This window comes from Zalophus californianus, chromosome 4 (assembly GCF_009762305.2).
Source record: "Zalophus californianus isolate mZalCal1 chromosome 4, mZalCal1.pri.v2, whole genome shotgun sequence".
NCBI lineage: Eukaryota > Metazoa > Chordata > Mammalia > Carnivora > Otariidae > Zalophus > Zalophus californianus.
The window spans coordinates 98,690,616-98,713,453 of record NC_045598.1 but is presented as its reverse complement, the minus strand read 5'-3'; the positions used below and the strand labels follow the sequence as shown (position 1 = coordinate 98,713,453).

Sequence of the window (22,838 nt, the reverse complement as noted above, 5' to 3'; positions counted from 1 at the left end):
TGTGTTGGGGGGGCTCCCCGGGGTGTGTGTGTGTGTGTGTGTGTGTGTGTGTGTTGGGGGGGCTCCCCGGGGTGTGTGTGTGTGTGTGTGTGTGTGTGTGTGTGTGTGTGTGTGTGTGTGTGTGTGTGTGTGTGTGTTGGGGGGGGGGAGTCAGACTTGTCTGAATTCACATCTTTGCCTGGCTTCCTTCCCTGCTCTGTCTTGACTCCCTTGCTCCCTGGGAGCACATCCTCAATCACCTGCACGCCTGTCTCAGGCTTTGCTTCTAGAGAACCTGACCTAAGACACTGCCTCTAAAGGGCAGTGATCTGCCCTGTCCGGCCCCCTCTCGGCACTGGAGCACCTTGGCACTAGGCCCACTTACGCGGTATGTCCTTTCCAAAAGAAAATTCCTTCACAGCCCATCGGGTGCGTGAGGAAAAACTAAATTACAGCGTGTGCTTAATTATTCAGAATCTTCTACCCACACAGTCCAAGAGTGCAAAGTTCTGGAAAACTGTGATCTGCATCATAACAGCCACCTATAGCTTCTGTAATTACCCTGGAGAAAAAGACTTTTATATTAAGGGCACAACTGGTGACCCATTAATTTACTGAGAAAGAACATCTAAATGATTTATTTTGGTATATATATCATCCATGAGCTTCGAGGGTAAACATGGTACCGACTTCTGAACGGGACTCCCTCCCCTGTGTCCTGGCAGCCCCTTCAACTTTCACTTTTGTTTTCACTTCTGAATCCCACTCCCTGTCCCCGATCCTCTGCACCTCAGCTTCCTCAAGACCTGGGCTCCCTACCCCGTGCCCTTGAGAACACAGCTCACCAACCAGTGGCTTAGATGGATTCCTTTTCCTTTTCTTCGACCTTCTTTTTCCTACCTCTGCAGCTCAGCCAAGTTCAGGCTCCCTGAGAGAGCCAATTTGGTATCCATCATCTCATCCAGGGGTCGGTAGCCTAATCCAGCCCACCGCCTGTGTTTTGTCAATAAAGCTTCACTGGAACACAGTCAAGCCCATTTGCTTACGTGCTGTCTACGGCTACTTTCACACCAACCGCAACAGAGCCGAGCAGTTGCTGTGCAGACCATCTGGCCCACGAGGCCAAAAAGACTTCCTACCGGAGTAACTGCCGACCCGGAGCTGGTGACCACCCGCACCTTTGACCGGCGGTCCCAAAGGAGCTAGATCTCAGCTGGTGGCCACCCAGGCCACTGCTCCTCGAGGCCCGCTCTGCCCAGTCCCCTGCTCATGCTGTCCACTCTGGTTCACTGCGGGCCATCCTCCCTTTGCTTACAACCTGCCCTTACTACGGAATGAAAACCCGCTTCCAGTTTCCACGCCAGGGCCACACACCCAGTGGTCTCTGCAGAGAATGTTGAGAGCCTTGTACACTTCGGCCTTTTCAAGGCGCCGATCGGTGAGAGGCCCGGGCTCTGCCTGTGATGGGGTGGGAGGTACAAAGATGCTCAGAGACAAAGCGTGTGGGAGAGAGCGCAGCTCCCTGTTCCTCCAGGGTAATTACAGAAGCCGTAGGTGGCTGTTATCATGCAGTGAAGCAGGTTCTCCGCAGTCTCTCTAGGAGAAGGTGGTGGTGGGTACCGTCCTGCTCAGCAACAGACACCTTATGTGCCTTTAATGTTCTTTCAAACCCCGGGGGTCTACGAGTGAGGCAGGGACACCAACTGGTCACTGAAGAAAAGGTGTTAAGATTGATGTCCCAAAGCTCTTAGGCCCGTTGGCAATGCTAATAATTTTTGCAAAGAAAAGATTTACAAAGATTTCCCAAGAATTTAAACTACAATAGCACCACCTGGTCACTTGCTACTCATTTACTCTGCTCTGTCCTTCACCATAGAGTTAACGCCATCTGATATCATATTACATGAGGATTGCTTTCTTGTCTGTCTCCTTACCAGGTTGCAAGCTCCATGATGTGGAGCCTTTGGTCCCTCCTCTGTTCCCAGTACCTGTTACTAGAAGAAGCTCAATAAATATCTGAATGAATCAATGCAATGAAACATAAAGTAAAGGAGCTAGACTCTACTGGTAGGTTTCAAACCAGCTTGAGCTTGAATCAGCCCTGGAAGAGTCCCACTGACCGCCTTGATGACTCAGATTCCAATGTCTGGATGGGTTTCCAAATCATCTAACAGACAGATGCATCCATCAACAAGGATTTATTAAACACCTACTGAGTACCAAGTACAGAGCGAGGCAGTTTGGGGATTTAGACAGTCCAATCCCTGACCTCGACGTCTGTGTCACACAGTGTGGATGACACGAGGGGAATTTATAGAAAGCGACATGGGCAAGGAGAGAGGACAGAGAGAAATACCTGGATCCAGTGCTGCTCCTTCAACAGTGATGATGCAAAACAATCTGATCAGATCTCCCCGGATAACCGACGGTGTGTCCGAATGCACGGAGGCATTAAATATAGGCCCTGGAAAAGAGTGACAGCACCTCATTATTCCTGCTCACGCTTTTGTTTCAGTTCCATTCCTGACGCTCTCATGGGCATCTACGTGCAGCCGACCTTCCTTGGAAGTGGGCGAGGTGGTGTTCTCAGGCTGCTTTCCTTTCTCTTCAGAGAGACACGTGCATCAGGCACAGCCAAACGAGCACCATCTGAATTACAAACACAAAAGAACTCTTCCTACAGAATGACCTTTGCTTCTGGCTTTTCCTTTATCCCTTCTCTGATGACAACCACGGTCCCCTTGGAAGGCCACCCCCACCTGCAACCCGGGTGCCTCTTCTGGTTCTGTGTGGTTCACTTCCAGGCCGAGGTGGCAGGAGAGCAGAGGGCACGGGACTGAATTGGCGACCCTTCTGGCCCCGATGGAGTGGGCGGCCTCGCTGTGCTGGGGACAGGGGCTCTGCCATTAGGAGGCTGAAATGCAGTCAGCAGACAGACATGTCAACCATGATGACACTCTGTAGGGGACAGTGGGAGCACTGTCAGCGCCTGACAGCTCCAATCTGTCAGGAGAAATTGAGGCAGCACAGGCATAGCTTCAGAACACTACCCAGACCCGCACCCCTTCCTGAGAACACCCCCTTGATATTCAGTTTGCTTTAAAAAAGACTCTTTCCTTCTTCCAGAGGCCAAAAGATGTGTCTACCCAAAATGAACTAACTGTGCAAGGCAGAGATGCTCCCACTTTGAGTTGTGAGCATAAAAATGAGCAATAAACTATGAAGTATAACAACTGAACACACAGAATTTAGTGTTAAAATAATATTTATCATAGAGTCAACTAGGTGCATCTTCAAGTGACTGTAGGTACAATTATTATTATGCTATTTGATAACTAGGCACAAATAAGGGATTTATTAAATTAAAAAAAAAGTATGCCTTGCATGGAAGGAATCTGGCTCCTAGTCACTTCTTAGAGAGAGGGGCTACGTACATTCTTTTTTTTTTCTTTTTAAACTCTTTATTCCTCAGTTTCAGGTGACAGCATTGTACAGCTTTTAAGTCAACCTGATCCTAAGAGCCCAATATTTACCTTATCCTAATAAGAACAGGCAAGCCTGAAGAAGGTTCCAGAATACCAGTGCCATGGGATTTCCCCTGGGTTTCCTGGGAAGCAAAAAGAGATGGCCCTGGACACTGATTCTGAAACTCATTAGAAGCTAAGAATACAAGTGCTACTACATTTTAAATCAGATCACCAAAAAGAAAAAAGTACTTTAACGTACCAAAAAAAAAAAACAAAAACTGACTGAGAAAGTGTGTAAAGGTCACGCAAACCAATGAGGCAAGTCACGAAGAACCGATAAGGCAAAGAACTAAAAAGGCTGTATCTTCACCATGAGTGCGAGGATGAACTCATTGGACTGCTTTCCCCAAACCGAGAACCGGAGCAGCCAGTGTTCTGTTGGGAGAAAGGTGAAGGGTGGGTGGAGGAGATGGCAACCCAGGGAGGTGGGGCAGCCCCGAGCAGGTTGCGGTGAGAGTTCAGATTAACCAGAGAGCAGGAGGAGGGCATCAACTCCGGGTGCAGGGGAGAATGTAACAGAATGGTGGTCATGGGGCATCGGGAAAGGGAGGAAAGCAGAGAGGATGAGGAAACCTGACCTACCTGCGGGGAGCCTGCCCTTCAATCAACCTCTCTCCCAGCCACAGTTCCCACAGGTCCCGACCACCCTGGATTTGCTCTGCTTATTGGAGTGAGGCAGGACAGGATTGAGCCAGTGGCTCTGACCTGGCCCAGTGTTCATGACCAAAGAGCACTTCATACCACATATGGCCCCCTGGGAGTACAGGTTAGTATAAACCCAGGTGAGCAGTGAGGACCACGTTGTTTTCTCTGACTAGAAATTTCATGGTAATAAACAGAGCTACACCAAGGGGTTTTCTTCAAGTGTCTGAAGCCGTTCTAAGAAACCACAAAATGATAAAACATAAAGACCCTCAAAATGGATTTAGGTTCCTAAATCTGAAACCGCACAGAAAGACTTACCAATTTGGACACATTTCACTTTCTTTTCTTTATATTTCCAAAGAAAACCCCAAATGCCTTCTAGGTCACAAGTTATGGTTCTCATTTCCTCTAGTGGCTATGGCTGTGGGAACAACAGAGCATTTGTGCTACGGCTCACCATGCGGACATGGGCCAGGGAGAAGGCCTTCATTGTAAAATATTCACAGCAGTGGATTTCCTTCTAATGAACAACTCACTGTTAATGTGGGTCATTATCCCAGGCTTGGAAATATTTTTATTATGGTCAATTTCTGTGATAATGCTGTTTTCGCGAGGGAATTTGTCTGGTTAACTTCATGGATGACAGACTATGGCCCGGAGAATTTAAGTGAACCAGAGTCACTAGATGTCCCCCGATTCCTAGTCTGTGGAGAGTACATGGACCACACTCAGCTCTTAAATACAAACATTGACAGAACCATGTTCTAACTCCAGCCCCTAAAAAGGGCTGTAAATAGCAGTATTCTTGTGAAAGCCAAAACTGCAGACCATCTGTGTGTCCATCAATAGGGTAAAATGACTAACTAAATTCTGGGAGGTGTAGTCATTAAAGTTGTTATTTACCTAGAATTTGTATTAACGTGAAAACTGCTTATCTTAGAAGGTCCTTTAAAGGGGGGAAAGCAGATCACAAAACTGTACATACAGCCTGATCTCAAAGCCATGAAGAAAACATGGAAGGGAAGATTTCTAGGAAGACAAACAACACAAATTAACAGTGTTGGGTAGTTATGGCTAATTCTTTTCCTTCTTTCTACTTTACCGTATTTTCAAGTTTTTTCTATTAAGGAGAAAAACTTTATTATTATCCTTTTTTAAATGCCAACATCTTGAACACCATAACATTTAATCCATATTTTCCCCCCTAACACTTTGGGTCAGTGAAATTCATGACTCAGTAGCACCCCTTGGGAAACACGGTCCTCATACCAAGAGGCAAGCACCCCAGAACCTGGGGATAGAAAGGTGGACACCAAGAAGGACCTCTTTGTTATGTGTATCTTCTGCTGTTGCTGTTGATTTTTAGGAAGTGAAGACTCTTCAGTATCAAGTCAGTATTTGCTGGGAGCCATTCAGGGCGAGGGCACTGTGCTGGGTGGATCAGATGGCAACTTCTCCTAATAAAACCGTGAACTGGCCACGACAACTCCGTGGACTAAATAAAAGTCTCTGCCAGTTCATTCAACCTGGAAGCTACAGTCATTTTATCTGTGATGCAGAGATGTAAAGAATTGAGAAAGAGATTCAATACCCATTCCTCATCCAGAAATACAAAAGATTTTATGTCTCCCCTATTTCCCATAACAATTCTAGAGAAACATCAAATAACAAATGTAAAACAAAATGGAATAAACTACAGAGAATAAAACAGATACACAAATAAAAGACAAAAACCACATAATCATCTGACTCTCAATAGACACAGATAAAGCATTTGACAACATCCAACATCTCTTCGTGGCAGAAACACTCAACAAACCAGTAATGAAGGGAAACTTCCCCAACTCAATAAAGGGCATCTATTAAAAAAAAAAACAAACCCAAAACAACAAAAACCCACAGTTACAATGATTTTTAATGGTACAAGACTGAAAACTTTCCCTGTAGAATCAGGAACAAGACAAGGATGTCCACTTGCGCCACTATTATTCTACACTGTATTAGAGGTGCTAGCCAGGGCAATTAGGCAAGAAAATTAATTAGAAGGTGTTCAGTTTGGAAAGGAAAAGGTAAAACTGCCTTTATTCACAGATGCCGTTTTATTGTATTTAAAACACCCTAAGGAATCAACCAAAAAACAATTAAAACTAATAACAAGTCCAGCAAGGTTGCAGAATCCAACATCAATATATTAAAATCAGCTGTGTTTCTATATACTTGCAATGAATAAAGGGAAAAGGAAATTGAGAACAATTTAATTTACAATGGCATCAAAAAATAAAATACTTAGGAGAAACTGAATAAAAGAAGTTCAAGATTTGTACACTGACAACTACAAAACACCACCAACAGAAGTTAAAGACAACCGAAATAAACAGAAAGATGTCCCATGTTGATGGATTGGAAGGCAATACTGTTAAATGGCAACACTCTCCAAACTGATCTACAGATTCAACACAATTCCTAGCTGTCATCTTTGCATAAATTAATGGGTGATCCTAAAATTCATACAGAAATGCAAGAGATCTAGGATAGCCAGAAAATCTTGAAAAAGAACAAAGATGGAAGGCTCATACTTCTCGATTTCAAAATTTACTACAAAGCTATGGTAATCAAACAATGTGGTCCTGGTATAGGAAAAGACATACAGAGCAATGCAACAGAACTGGGAGTCTATAAAAATCCTTATATTCGTGGATAAATGATTCTTGACAAGTGCGCCAAGACAAGTCAAGGTGGAAGGAAGAGGCTATTCAACAAATGGTGTAAGAACAGCTGGGTGGTTCACATGCAAAAGAATAAAGCTGAATACCATCCTCTGCGACACAAAAATCAGGGCACCTGGGTGGCTCAGTCAGTTAAGCGTCTGCCTTCAGCTCAGGTCATGATCTCAGGGTCCGGGACCAAGCCCTGTTTCGGGCTCCCTGCTCAGCAGGGAGTCTGCTTCTCCATCTCCCTCTGCCCTTCCCTACCCTACTTCCCACCCCCCACATCCCACCCGGCTCATGTGCTCTCTCTCTCTCTCAAATAAATAAGATCTTTTAAAAAATTAACTAGAACAGGTCATAGCACTAAATGTAAGAGCTGAAACTGTAAAACTCCTTAGAAGAAAAGAGAGGCATAAATCTTCACAACCTGGGATCAGGCAATGGTTTCTTAGATAAGACACCAAAAACACAAGCAACAAAAAGAAAAATAAATTGGACTTCATCAAAATTACAAGCTTGGGTGCTTCAAGGGACACCATGAGCAAAGTGAAAAAACTACCCACAGAGTGGGAGAAGGTATTTTTTTTTTTTAAGATTTTCTTTATTTATTTGAGAAAGAGAGAGACAGTGACAGAGATAGCAAGAGAGAGCACAAGCTGGGAGGAGAGGGAAAAGCAGGCTCCCCACTGAGCAGGGAGCCCGATGCGGGGCTCAATCCCAGGACCCTGGGATCACGACCTGAGCGGAAGGCAGATGCTCAACCTACTGAGCCACCCAGGCGCCCATGGGAGAACATATTTTTAAACCATGTATCTGTTAAGGGGCTTTTTCCAGACTCTATGAAAAACTTGACTAATCAACAATGAAAAGATAAATAACTCAATTTAAAAATGGGCAAACAATCTGGATAGACATTTCTCCACAGAAGATACACATACAACCAATAACCACATGAAAAGATGCTTAACATCAACAGTCATTAAGAAAATGCAAATTAAAGCTACAATAAAGTACAGCTTCACACCCACCAGGTTGCCTATGATAAGAAAGATGGAGGGTAACAGGGTTAGTGAGGATGTGGTGCACTTGGAACCCTCACACATCGCTGGTGGGAATACAAAACGGTGCAGCTGCTTTGGGACACAGTTTGGGCAGTTCCTCAGAGTTAAACAGAGCTCATATGACCCAGCATCCCTCCTAGGTGAGAAATGAACTCTGATGTCCATCCCCAAAACTTGTACACTAATGTTTATGTCAGCAGTATTCACAGTAGCCACAAGGGTGAAAATAACCTAATGTCCGTCAACAGATGAATGGATAAACAAAATGTGGTCCATCCACATGATGGAATATTGTTCAGCCATAAAAAAACACGAAGTACTAACTCATGTTATAACGTGGATGGACCTGGAAAACGTTATGTCAAATGAAAGAAGCCAGTCACAAAAGTCCACATATACAATTCAATTTACGTGAAACGTCCAGAAGAGACAAATCTATAGCAATAGAAAGATTAGTGGTTGTCAGGGGCTGGGGGTGGGGAGTAAGTACTCAGGGGTACAGAGTTTCCTTCTGGAGTGGTTAACAACTCTGGAATAAGATTGTGGCATTGGCTGCACAACTTCATGAACATACTAAAAACCACTCAACTGTACACTGCACATGGGTGAATTTTACATGTTAACTATAATTCAATGAAGCTGTGATTAAAAAACAAACAAGCAGATATACACAGTAAAAGAAGCCTGCACTTTCTCTGCTCTTTCCAAATCTAAGGATTTAAATCAATATTTTCTCTTTATTAATCTAAATGTTAACAGATTGAAGAAACTAGAAAATAATTTCATTATACAGTATTGAAGTTTATTTATTTTTTTTAAGATTTTATTTATTTATTTGACAGAGAGACACAGCGAGAGAGGGAACACAAGCAGGGGGAGTGGGAGAGGGAGAAGCAGGCTCCCCGCCGAGCAGGGAGCCGGATGCGGGGCTCGATCCCAGGATTGGAGTCATGACCTGAGCCGAAGGCAGACGTCCAACTACTGAGCCATCCAGGTGCCCCAACTGAAGTTTATATTAATACAAAAGAATGTTAATAAAAAACTTTAATGAAAAAAATAAACTTTAAGGTCTAGTTTAGCTTTACTCTAAAAGGTAATCATGTAATTCAACAAATATCTTGTATTCATTATGCCGATTCAATTAATACCTGAATTTTTACAGGTGATTATAAATTTACACAGTCAGAAATTTCTAACTGGAATCCATGGCAGATTTAGTGAAAACATTCATTATTAAACTCATAAATGATGATCCTTCATCTTGATATCCTAAATAAAATTGGGGGATCAAAAACTTTTAAATATCTACCTGCTGAAATACACACTCATACATACACACACACACACACACACACACAGATTATTTCAGAGGAGTTTAATGAATTACATGGATGAATAAGAAATATTTCTATTGGAGAATCTGTATCCATGCCATTAAAAAAAGTTGACCTTTCCGTCTTATAGCATAAAAACATTTTACGTAACCAAAAACAAAATCAATTCAGAATAGACACAAAAATGTTCTTGTTTTAATTAACCTTGCCATACATGACCACCACCAGTAACTATTCTTAATGAGCTGGTTGACAGATATATTCATCCATACCACCACAGCTCTGGCAACTCGATTAATTGATGGGAAATCTTTTTCCAGTCCCAAAACAAGGTGAGGCACAAGGTTGGGATACTTATCACCTGTGTGGAAATACTGCTCTATAAGTCGGGCCAAAAATAGTGCCCATAACCGTCAGTCCTAGGGACCCTTGATGAACTTGGCTCTGAGCCTTGCATGTGTGGCAAGTCATGTAACCCCTCTGGAGGTCCAGTGCCCTCTTCTCTTTATCTATACTCCACTGTGTTCTCTAAAGGAGCTACAATAGCTGAGTTTCGGTTCATCTATTAAAAAAGGAAATGAGGGGGGCACGTGGGTGGCTCAGTCGGTTAAGCGTCTGCCTTCGGCTCAGGTCATGATCCCAGGGTCCTGGGATCAAGCCCCACGTCAGGCTCCCTGCTCAGCGGAGAGCCTGCTTCTCCCTCTCCCATTACTTGCCGCTCTGCCTACTTGTGCGTGCTCTCTCTCTCTGTCAAATAAATAAATAAAATCTTTAAAAAAAAAGAAATGAGGATAGTATGTGCACACAAAAATTTGTACACAAACGTTCACAGGATCATTCCTAATAGTCCAAGAACTGTAAACACCCAAATGGCCATTAGCCGATAAATGGATAAATAAAATGTAGTGTCTCCACACTGTGGAGTATTATTCGGTCATAAAAAGGAATGAAGTACTGATAAATGCTATGACACGGATGATCCTCAAAAACACTGTACAACAATGAAGAATAAAGACAAAAAAAAAAAGAAAGAAAAGAAAGAAAGAAAAAGAGAAAGAAAGAGAAAGAAAGAAAATGCTATGTTACAGTGAAACAAAACAGACGTGAGAACCATGTATTATATTCCATTAATGTAATGTGAAATGTCCACAATAGGCAAACTGATAGAGACAGGAAATAGATGAGTGGTTGCTGGAGGGCTGGGACTTGAAGGGTGTCAGCTAAGGGAGACAGGATTTCTTCGAGGTATAATGAAAATGTTCCACAAATCAAATGTGGTGATGGTTGTAGAACTCTGTGAATATACTGGAAGCCACTGAATGATACCCTTTAAATCGGTAAAACTATATGGCATGTGAATTACATCTCAATAAAGAAAGCTACTTAAGAGAAATTAAGCCACTGGCTCAAAATCCTATGGTTGCATTCTAGTTCAGTCTGTGGTTCAATAAGGTTCCTGGCTCACCTGCAGTTTGGAAGTCAATCTCAATAGGATTGGAGAGACTGGTGGCTGCTTCTCGCCACAGGCTGCCCCTGACAGGAGACCAGGCTGTCACCATGCAACGGTACAGCCCCGCATCCGAGACCTGAGTCTGGTACATTCGGTAGCGAAATTCATCTTCCTGCACTTTCTCCAATACAACGCCATCCACCCGCGACGCATCTGTCCAATTCTCCAGCTTCACCACAGAATCCTGGTCCAGGGAGATGATGTACTTGGTTTCATTGGGACTGGAGAGGTCCCCCACAGGCTTCTCAGCAGTGATGAGAACAGAATAGCGTGGTGACTTAATATTCTTGGAAGACACTTTGCAAGTCATTTCAAATGTATTTCCTGCAGCAAAGAAAGGCTTCGGCTGCCTTGCCTTCACCACGAGCACAGAATCTGGAATGAAGTACCAGAAAGAGGTGATTTCCAACAGGACTAGTGAAAATGGATATGCATCTGAAAGCACAATGACAAGGAAATTGGAATTTATTCGCAAATTGCTGCACAATAGCACTTAAGAAAATCTGGAAACTCAGAAAGAAAATCACGTGTTATCTGTAAGCAGGATACAAACCACCACGCTGGATGAAGCAGAACAGTCTGAAGTGATTTAATGGGTGTGAGGGAATCTGGGAGACTACTGGTATCCTCAAGGACATGAGGCAGGGCTCACTCTTCGTGAATAGGAGGAGATGCGCCTGAACACAACACCCAGGTCAGGCCCTAGACCATGCCAGGAGCATCCTCTCCCTGAGGTTCTGCTGGGAAAAGGGCAGGGAAAGTCTGCTTGGAAGATTAGAGCAAGGGAGAAATGGGTTCTTTCTGTTTAATCATATCATGGTCACAGTACAGAACAGATTATTAGTCAGGTGACTGGAACACACACCTGTCCATCTAGTGATTTCCACAGAGATGCCATTTTAACATTTTGAGCAAGTGTCCATGGCTACACTAACTTTATGTTTAAGTATGTTACTCCCTGCTTCTCTGTGAAAAAAGAAATCCCTAAGCATATACACATTAGAAGCCATCTATATTATAATTGCTCGATGTCAGGCACTTGGAAGGTACTTAAATATTTGTTGAATGGATGAATAAATGAATTAAACACATGCTTTTTATCCTTTAATAAGATTATTAATTCTATAATCTGTCTAGTTATAAAATGATTTTTATGTTGGGTTTTGTGGGCTGTTCCACCAAACCTATTAAGAACATGTGTGTTTTAGTGTCTCTCCAGTATCACAGATTCCTAAGGTCCCATTGAGCCACCCACATTCTTTCCTGATTCTCCTGTGAGTTTGGTAATCCATCCGTTCATTAAACAAGTACTTAGTGAGAGCCTCCCGTATTCCAGGCACTGGGAACGCCACAGTAAACAAAGCACACAGAAGTCCCTCCCTTTATATGCTAGTGGAGGAAGAAAAACAAAATAAATGAGTAAAATATATGGTATGGTTAGATGGTGACAAATGTTTGAGAGAATAAAGGAGGGAAAGAGGAGAAAAAGTGTGTGGGGGGGATGGGGGCAGGGAGAGACAACACAATTTTAGACAGAGTGGCCAGGATGGCATCCCTGACGAGGCATCAAGGAGCCAAGGAGGTGAGGGAATGAGCCCGTATCCATGTGAGGAACAGCATTCGAGGCAGAGGGAAGAGCAAGCAGAAAGCCAAAAGGCAGAGGTATGCCTGGCGTGTTGGAGGCACCATGGGAAAAGCAGAGGGGATGAAGAGGAGTAAGCACTGGGGAGAGTTATAGGTGAGGTCAGAAGGTAATGGGAGCTGGATGCCACAGGGCATGCAAGGCTACCAAAAGGACTCTGGGATTTGCTTTGAGTGAGATGGGAAGTCTTTGAAGGTTAGGGCAGAGGAGTTTCATGATCTGACTGACATTTTAACAAGGCTGCCCCAGCTGTCACTGCATGGGCGGGAGCAAAGAGAACAGTCAGGAGGGCAGTGATATAATCCAGGCAGGAGATGGCGGTGGCTTGCTAACAGGGGAGCGTGGCTGCAGCAAGACTCTGAGTCCATCTGAAAAATGAGGAATTGAGGATGAAGGTTTTGGACTGAACAACTACAACGAAGGTGCTAGAGAAGGCCAAAAGAAGACCAGAAGCGCCATTCTGAACAGGAGTTTGAGATGCCCGTTAGACAAGTGGACGTGTCAACAAGGCAACAGCGTATTGAATCTGGCATTCTGGGAAGAAGTCTGGGGTAGAAATATACATTTGGGAGTTAATGGTGTGTAAGCGGCTTTCAATTCACGAGTTTAGAAGACATCACCAAGGGAGGGAATCCAACTAGAGAAGAAGTCCGAGGGCTATGTTCTGACGCAATCTCATGTCTCAGGGTCAGGAAATGAAGAAGATCCAGCAAAGGAGGCGGAGAAGGAGTTGTGATGAGGTGGAGGAAAGCCCAGGGAGGTGGCATCCCACAGCCAAGGGAAAACCAAAGTATTTCTGGGAGGAGGGAATGACCACCTGCGCTAAATCCTGCTAAGTGAAACAAGACAACAAACAATTGGATTTTGCAGGATGTCAATCACTACTGGTCTTAACACAAGGACCAGGGGCAAAAGTCTGATAAGAAGCAGGTGCCACAGAGAACGAGAAGAGAGAAAGTAGAGACACCCACCGAGTACAGACAAATCAAATGCTTTGGCTATAAAAGGAAAGAAAGAGCAATGGGTGGGGGTAAAGAGGTTTGGAGAAGGGGAAGAGAGAGAGAGAACTGAGATCAAAATTATTTTATAAAATACTAAAACAGGAACAGGAGGTCTAACTATACTCAGGGGCCAACAGAAAAGGTCCAGAAAAGAGAGGAATATTGATGACATAAGAGAGAGGGGCCTCGTGCCTGACCAGTGAGTGGGGCTGGCCTTTGCTAGGACATGGGCTGGGGGCAAGTGTGTGGAAATTCTCCTCTGTTTCTGTTTCTTTAGGGAAAAAGAACCCAGGACCAACAGCTGAGAGTAAGGCTGGGAGAGGAGGTTTTCAGACAAAGAAGGTGGTACGCAATAATCATTTTGGAGAGTAGGGAAGTAAACAGATTATGGAAATGCAGAATGATTGCCAGGCAGTGTTGAGAGCCCCGCTGACATAAATGATCACAGATTTAAAGTGAAGCCAGTCAACACATTTAAATGTTTTTATCCAACTACAGAAGGTTGGCTTTGGACTGGTTTGTGGTTTGGCCAGAGCATAACGCAAAACAAGAGCAGGGCAAGGGAGCTTGGGGTGCAAGGGGGCGTTATGGCTGGCCAGGAATCTAAGTGGGATGCCTGCCCATCTTATCCTCTCTTCCACCCCTGGACATATCTTAAGAATGGAAGAGGGTAAAATGACACAGGGCAACAGGTGTAGACTGGACTGCCCTGGACAACTGGTCCAGCTACATGAGACAGAAATGGAGGCCAACACAAGGTGGTAGGGTTCATGGACGGCCAGTCTGGTGGGGTTGCAGGGGTGATGCTGGAGGAGCAGAGGGAGTGATCAAGAAAAACAGAAGGTATGTTTAGAGAAGAGGATGCCCGGAATTGAGCGCACGGAGGGCTTTCAGTTGTCACAACTGAGATGGTCTACCGTAGGGTGTGAGCACAGGAGGAAATGACCAAACCAGACAGAAGACAAGATGACTCAAGAGGAGGACAGGAGACTGAGAAGGAAACGTTGATCTTCACCAGGGTTCCCAACCCTAGCTGCTCAGGAGAACTGGCTTAAAAATTCCAATGCCCAGGGCCGCCTGGGTGGCTCAGTCGGTTAAGCGTCCAACTCCTGGTTTCTGCTCAGGTCATGATCTCAGGGATAGAGCCCCACAGAGGGACCCACACTTGGCTGAAGTCTTCTGGAGATTCTCTCTCTCCCCCTCTGACCCTCTCCCCATTTGTGTGCATGCACTCACTCACTCTCATACATACATGCATACATACATACAATCTTAAAAAGAAAAAATCCCAATGCCCAAGGCTGCATACACCCTCAGCCAACTAAGATAGGACCTCTGGTGGGACTCAAGCATCAGGGTTTTTTTAAAGCTCCTCAGGTAATCATGAGGTGCAGTCCAAGTGTGGGCCAGCGTTGTGTGCGGAAGAGAAGCTAGTGAGAAGTCAGTGAGAGTACTTGAGAGCACGGCTGTGAAACAGAAGTTAACCACTTCCCCAAGGGAACGAAGAGGATCCAGGAGTCCAATGAGGGGGGTGACACAAGCTGATGAACAGGCCCCACTGTATGAGGAGCGTGGGGAGAAAACACCTCCGCTCAGGAGACCCCAGGGCAAACAGAGGCCTCAGGGGTGGGGAGCGAGGGTGGTCATGTTTAATGTGGGAAAGAGCAAGAAACATTCCAAGCTGAGCCTCAGGCAACAGGAGATTCCGCTGAGCTCCCAGAGGGCCCTGTTTGGGGCTGGGGACAGGGTTGGGGGGGGGATGGCGGCAGTCAATTGAGGCGTGTTAGGGGTGTGTGGTACTTCACATCCAGGGAACAAGGGGGACCTAGGAGGCCTGGGCTTCCTGTAGTGATGGACTTGACAAGTCCGACGTCCCAACGCAGACAGTGCTCCGAGCATCAGGAGGAGATGTAGCAAAGAAACTGTTACCCTCAAGTTCTTGTCACCCCTCTCCAGAAACAATCTCTCTGAAGGGATGACTGGCACCTCAGGAGCAGGTGCGAAAGTCTGGCCCCCACCCCCGTGCCCCCGGTTTGTGGCCCTGCATCCAGCAGGAACTCGCAGACGTGAGCACACTCCCGAGGCTCAAGACCACCCAGCAGAGCAACAGCGTCAAGGGCTGTGGGCACCGACGAGCTACCACCCCCAAGTGCCAGCTCTCTCACAGGCACTGAGCCTTCGCCAGCATCAGCATCTGGAAGGGGTCCATGCTGTTTTTAGAGCAGTAGTCATTTGAGCTCGCATTTTTTTGGATTCCTAGCAGGGAGACCTGGCATATAAAACCGCGCAGTGCAACGACCTGGGCCAAAACAAAAACCCCAAACCTCAGTGAACAAGAATAAAGTGCCTACCTTCGGATGCCCAAAATATGGTGACGGGTTTGGAGAAGACATCCTTGCTCTTCACCCAGCTGTCGTTACGCTGTCTGGTCCACGCAGACACGACACAGTAATAATTGCCTCTGTCTTCCTCTGTAGTCCTTTGGATTCGGAAGCTGAACGTGTCCGTGTGCTCTTTAGAAAAAATAAAGTCTCCGTCCTGGGCGCGCTGCTTGCTCCGGTCTCCATACTTGAGCGTCCAGTCCCCGCTCATGACCGCCAGAAGCTCGCTGGCCACCACGTCGTCACTGCGCCGGTTCACCCTGTAGTACCAGGACACGGTGAAGCGGACACTGGCCTCCGAGCTCTTCATGTCCACTATCCGGCACTCCAGCTCTGTGAGGTCGTCGGAAAACTCAGGGACTTTTGAAGCATTCAGGTACACCTGGTAGTCTGGTTCTGAACGAGAGAGGGGCAAGGATTAAGAAAAAAAAAAAAAAAAATCAGACGGCTACATATGAAGAATGAGCCAAAGGAATGAGGAGTGCTACTCCTGTCCTGACAATCAAATGCCCAACCCACCAATTACAGTGATGGAAAGGAAAGTCTTCGCCCTGGATAGGAAGGATCTGGAAAGAGTCTGTTATGGCAAAACTCATCAATGCTGCATCACTATGGTCCCCAGGACATCTTCCAAGGCCAGAAGCCAACTGTCTGCAATCCGAGCCTGGACCTTTCCATAGGGTTGGGAGCTGCCGGCAGTGTCCCCGGGAGGTTAGTCCTCCGAGAAGGCTCTAAGACGGCTCGGGGCTCACACTCCACCAAGTTTTGCGTGGCGTGCCAAGCGGTGCCCACAGACCTCCAAAGCCCCCGCTGGGGCTGCACAGGGAAACCCCATCCCAGAGCACATTCCAGCACTCGAGGCCAAGCCCCACGGGGCCTGGTGTCCTGCCATCCCTGGCCAGGCCCCAAACGCAAGGCCCTCGGGTCATCATTCCCCCTGCCGATTCTCGTGCTCACTTTCCTGGTCCTCTGCCTTTTTCCACTCAATCTGTGTTCAGTGATCAATAAGCACCCAACCTCACACTCCCCAGATGACATTCTTTTCACGGCCACACGTAACTCTCCCACACGATTCTGCCAACCCTGAAGCCGGCTCCTGCGGATCCTGGCTCTAGGAAAGCCTGCTCCCTCAGGGCCACGCCCCCTCCCCTGCCCCTACAAACTCTGACGGGGGTGGGAGGAAAGCCAGCCCTCTCCTGGGGTCCCCTGCTGCTGCCACAGCCATCTTCGTCTTCACTTGTGTGGAAACCCCTTCTTCCTCTGACATTCACTGTGCTCGTTTCATCCATTTTTGGAACTCCATGTTTCTGTCTTCGCTGACCCCTAGGCCTTCCTCCACGCTTGCCAAGAACTGATATTGGAACCTCTTTGTCCCCTTCCTCCCCGTCCTCACCCCCTCCCCAGGTCATTCCCAATGACCTGAGGATCTCCAGTCCCCACACCATGTCACACCACTGTGGTCACCTACCAGCAGTGGTCTTCTCCTCTTGACCGCTCCGCAAACTTCCACTCCTTCTTCAATGTAACCTCCTCTGGGTCCCCTCCCAGGCCCCCAGAGCGTGGCCCCCGTTCTCCATGCTCCCACAAGCCATGGAGGGGCACCTGGTCAGCAGCAGCCCCTCCCTGTTATTACGCCTTGCTGAAGGTCTCGTCCCCGAGCTCTAAACACACAGCCTTACAAGCTCAGTAGGCACCCAGCCAACGTTTACTGCCTGGCTTTTAGAGAAGGCTACATTTTTCTCTTGTGGCACGTGGCCTGCTAGGAGCACCCGAACTCTCCCTAAACAGAACTTTCCATCTGCCACCACTATCTTTATTCCCATCACCTCAATCAAACAGTTTAGTTTTACTCAACATTGCTTATATTTATGACTCACTCAGATTATAAACTGCTGAGATCAAGGAACTGTTCTTTTGCGATTTACGCTTCTAATAAAACGTGTAACATCATGGCTTCCCTAAGAATGATTCAGTGGCCAGGAAAAGGAAAGAAGTCAAAATCCTGTCCCCTTCAAATGTCATCTTCACAAGCATTTAATTGCAATGAGGGTGGTCCCCACGGCACACACAGTTAAACCAACGGGCCCCGGCCGCCAACAGGAGCACACCGCATTGTGAGGGGGACACTGTGCAGAGACACCGCGGGCTGCTAGAGCGTCACCCCCCGAGTTGTACAGCTCGGGGGTGTCCTGCCTCCTGGGCGGAGGGCCAGCACCCCACACTGCCTCTGCAGTAGCACCGACTGTGGAGGAAATACCACCGAAAGGCCTTTACGCCGTCACGTGCATAAGACAAGGTGTCCCAAAGGACCCCACATCCCAGGCTTCAGCCCCTTCCCTCCTGGCAGACTCTGCCAGAGCAACGTAGCTGCAGCCAGGACACCCAGGTTCCCTTCACGTGGCAAGGACAGCCGCGGACTGGCTGGGTGCCGGGCAAGATGGCGCCCCTCCGTCAGGACCGGCCGGGAACACCGCACCATCACGAGCGCTCGGGACACAGCGGCGGCCCGCCTCCTGTGTGGACCATGACACGGGGACCCTTCACGTGCTCCCACGTTACCCTGAACGACAAACTGAGGCCGTGAAGAGCAGTGGTGAAGGGCCAGGAGTCTGCAGCCAGTCTGTTCGGATCCCGGCTCTGCCGTCGGCTTGCTGTGTACTTGGGCACATGCCTTCACCTCTCTGGCGCCTCACTTGTGAAAAGAGAGGTAGTAACAGTAACTAGCTCACAACCTGGCTGTGAGGACGAAGAGTTCAAGTATACAGGGGCGTCCGGGTGGCTCAGTCAGTACAGCATGTGCCTCTTAATCTCGGGGTTGTAAGTTCGAGCCCCATGCTGGGTGCAGAGATGACTTAAAAATAAAGTATTTTTATTTATTTTTTTTAAAAGATTTTATTTATTTATTTGACAGAGAGAGACAGCGAAGGAGAGAACACAAACAGGGGGAGTGGGAGAGGGAGAAGCAGGCTTCCCGCCGAGCAAGGAGCCCAATGCGGGACTCAATCCCAGGACCCTGGGATCATGACCTGAGCCGAAGGCAGGCGCTTAACGACTGAGCCACCCAAGTGCCCCCAAAATAAAGTTTTTTTTAAAAGACTTAAAATATACGTGAAAGTGCTTAAACTAGTGCCTGGTACGTGTGCAAATGTATACATACACACACATATTCACAGATATATATACACACAGACGTACGTATTTGTGAACTATTCCCCGTCCAGAGCTTTGAAGAGTCAGTCATGTGCCCGTATAGCTCAAAAGTGGCAAATCTGAACCCAGGGCCATGTCCCTTCTATCACCTTTCAAGGACATCTGCACCTCACAGATGAGCCAAGCTCCCTGCCTTCTAAACTCCATTATTTTCTCACGACCACTGACTGGCTCGTGACCTGCAGCAACACAGAATGCTGTGACTGGCAATGACATGACTATGGTCCTGCCACCAGGGATCTGACACAGGAAGACCGCTCCCCACGGGCCGTCCCCTCAGCCTGGATGACCAGCACAGTCCAAATGGCCAGGAGGCAACCTGTTGGATTTCTCTTCTGTCTCATCAGGCACCAGCTCTTAAAAAGAAACCCTTTGGTCCTTTGGGGTTTACTTCCTTCCCTTGAGCAGTCCCCCAAAGTGGCACTGTGAAAATAAAGACTGTCCAAGTTAGCACGAAAGATGGTAGAGAAGCGGTGACATCAGTGGTCAGACCATGGGACACATGGAAGAGGTAGGCAAAACTAGCTCCCGCACCGACCACCTGAGCAGCCCTCTCCCTCTCCTCCTACACCCTGGCCTGGCCACCCCCAGGGCACACTCCTTGTTCCAGAACCCAGCTGCTCCCCTGGGTTCTTCCTTAGGCTCAGACCCTAACACGGGCACAGAGCAGGCTTCTAGGCATCTCAGTTTCATGCTTCCATGGCATCACCAGCACAGCACATCTGTACCCTAATCCCCTCACTCTCCACCTGCCTCTGCCAATGTGCACACTCATGCACACACACAAAGTATACATACACAAGCACATTCATACACACACTCATACATGTGTGCGTGCACATACAAGCACACATTCATACACAGGCACACTCGTTCGTGCATGCACACACATGTGTGCAAGTATACACACACAAGCACACGTTCATACACAGGCACACTCGTTCGTGCATGCACACACACGTATGCAAGCATACATACACAAGCACATTCATACACACACTCATACATGCATGCGTGCACACACAAGCACACATTCATACACAGGCACACTCGTTCGTGCATGCACACACATGTGCAAGTATACATACACAAGCACACGTTCATACACAGGCACACTCGTTCATGTATGCACACACGTGTGCAAGCATACATACACAAGCACACATTCACAGTCACACTTATTCGTGCATGTGCACACACGTGTGCAAGCATACATACACAGGCACACTCATTCGTGCATGCATACACGTGTGCAAGCATACATACAGAAGCACACATTCACACACGGGCACACTTATTTGTGCATGTTAAACACGTGTGCAAGTATACATACACAAGCACATCCATACACATGTGTGCATGCACACACAAGCACACGTTCATACACAGGCACACTCGTTTGTGCATGCACACACGTGTGCAAGTATACATACACAAGCACAATTCACACAGGCACACTCATTCGTGCATGTGCACGCACACACTCATATATCCATGTGCGCATGCATACACACACACGCACACACATGGACTCAGCTGACTCCCACTCCAAACAGACATGGCCAACTCCTCCTCCTAACTTCCCCATTACGGTTCCTGCTGCCACACCCACCATTCACTCTCCTGGTCACCTCTGCTTGAATTGTGTGCCATCTCCGACTCTCCACTCTGAGGGTCCCCAACTCTCACACTGCCCCCATTCCAGGACTTGCACACAGTGGATGCTCTATAAATATTTGTGAACAAAAGTTGAAACCTCATGAACAGCATCCTCGTTCGGGCTCTCTTTGCTTCCAGCCAAGACGATTATGATAACCTCCCAACGCACCTCTAGGAAGACACAGTTATCTGCACAATAAACCTCCCGTGGCTTTTCTTCTCACTTCCTGAGTAAGAACACACTCCCCAGCCTGGCATGCAAGGTGCTCATCAGTGTGAGTCTAACCCATGTGTCCAGCCTCACCGCCTCCTGCCTTCCGATACATATTCTACACTCCACGGAGACCACACCTCTCACCATTCCCTAACCACCTCCTATGCTTCCAGGATTTGTCTCCCTTCCTGCTGTTCCCTCTGCCTCAGCACCTGGGACAGCTGCTCGGTTGGTTGCTGAACAGATGACTGAACAGACTCTCCCATTCTACTCCATCCTCCAGCTCCAAGGGAGTCAGTTTAAACCCTATGGAACCAAACACAGAGAAAGGAGAAGCTCTTCACTGACTGGTTAGTCTCATTCTGTTAAGACTAAATCTCAGGCCCCCAAAAGGGAGGACCTTAATGCAAAGGCATGGGTTCCTGGCTCGGGAACTCATAAGGCACAGGTTCCAGGGATTTAAAGGATGTTCAGAGGTCATCTGGACTACCCACCAGCCTTTCAGGTCCACTTTGGACTTACACTCCCGGAGAAGCTATGGCTCCACAATGTCACAATGGCAGGAGTGCCGGTGGGTTCTTCTTTAGTTTTTGTTTTAGTGCACGTGTAGACATTTTCCTTCATCGTTGTTCTACAATTTTAAACATTCTGTGCAGAAACGGCCTGTTCCTTGAAATCCATCATGCACGTACTTCTCCTATATAGCCTTTTCTACTTAACGGAGAATGCCTACTTTGAATTTACCTGTCATACCTCTACTTCATGTTCAACAAACCTTCACAGAGACCCCACCAGGTGGGTCCAGGCTTACTGCTTACTGCTAAGGATTTTATCTGAACGCTGCCTTGAACTTTGATTATTATTGTATATATGTCTTATGGACCTTCTGTAGGACTCTGCCCGGGGTCCGGGACCCCCTACCTCATTCATCTGTATGTGCTATGCCTGCAGTGCCTTGCACATAAAAGACATTAACACTCTTGCTGAATTGCAGTAAATTTAATATTTTGCATAAAAATGCTCATTTTTGGCATAAGCATTTCATCACTACTGATTACCGTTATATCCTGCTTGATCTCATCAAGAAATCAGCTAAGAATGCTATGGTGGTTATGTTTAAAAAATGCTTAACAGTTAAGGATGCATACTAAAGTACTTAATGTCAAAATGACATGTGTCTGGGGTATGCTTTAAATTCTTCCAGAAGAAAAAGTGCATGCGTGCGTGCGTGTGTATGTTTGTGTGTGTGTCTGCAGGAGGGAGGAGAGATGAAATAAGATTAGCAGAATACTGGTAATTATTGAAGCTGGTGCTTCTTTCTACTTCTGTGTTAGTTTTTTTTAAATTTATATTCCAAAAAAAAAAAACCTAACAAACAACCCACCCACATTGTAAGTAAGCCCTTTCACAGAATACTGAGGCCAGTCAAACCATGACATCATCACTTCTATTCTTAGAAATAAGGATCTGCTCCCTAATCTGGCTCCAGGATGCTGTCTGCTCATACACACACCATCTCCTAAAGCTAGGGCCTCCAACACTGCAACCCTCTCCCCACCCCCTGCCCAAAGAAACACTTGTTTTTTTTTTTTTAATACGGGTCATTAAACGCCCTTATTACAACTTTCAAAAACAGTGAAAAGCTGTCAGAATCCTTGGCTAATTTACTAAAGCAGATATTTTTAGCCTACTGTGTGCAGGGACCTGCACTGGAGGTTCTCACATAGATTGCCTCCTTTTTCTCTCACAGTAATTCCGTAAGGGCGGTATTTCATCATCCCTGTTTGAGAATGACAATCACAGCAGCTGGCCCTGACTGAGGGCTTCCCGTATGTCAGGGGCCGTGCTGTACACTTTCCTTGCCTTCTCGCTTAAGCTTAACAACCTTATGACATAGGTATGATTTTCATGTACATTTCCTAAATGGAAAAAAAAAAACAAAAAAAAAACAAAGCAAAACAAAACCC

General features: G+C 46.7%; 1 protein-coding gene across 1 annotated transcript in view; it reads right to left on the bottom strand.

Annotated features, from left to right (window-relative positions):
- The window catches only part of PTGFRN (prostaglandin F2 receptor inhibitor), a 79,939-nt gene that overhangs the window by 5,692 nt on the left and 51,409 nt on the right, over nt 1-22,838 (bottom strand). The window contains exons 5-7 of the mRNA XM_027623971.2: nt 15,759-16,184; nt 10,720-11,139; nt 2,336-2,443 (exon numbers count right to left, since the gene is read on the bottom strand). Coding sequence (XP_027479772.1) covers nt 2,336-2,443; nt 10,720-11,139; nt 15,759-16,184 — 954 coding nt within the window. The remainder of the gene's footprint in view (nt 1-2,335; nt 2,444-10,719; nt 11,140-15,758; nt 16,185-22,838) is intronic.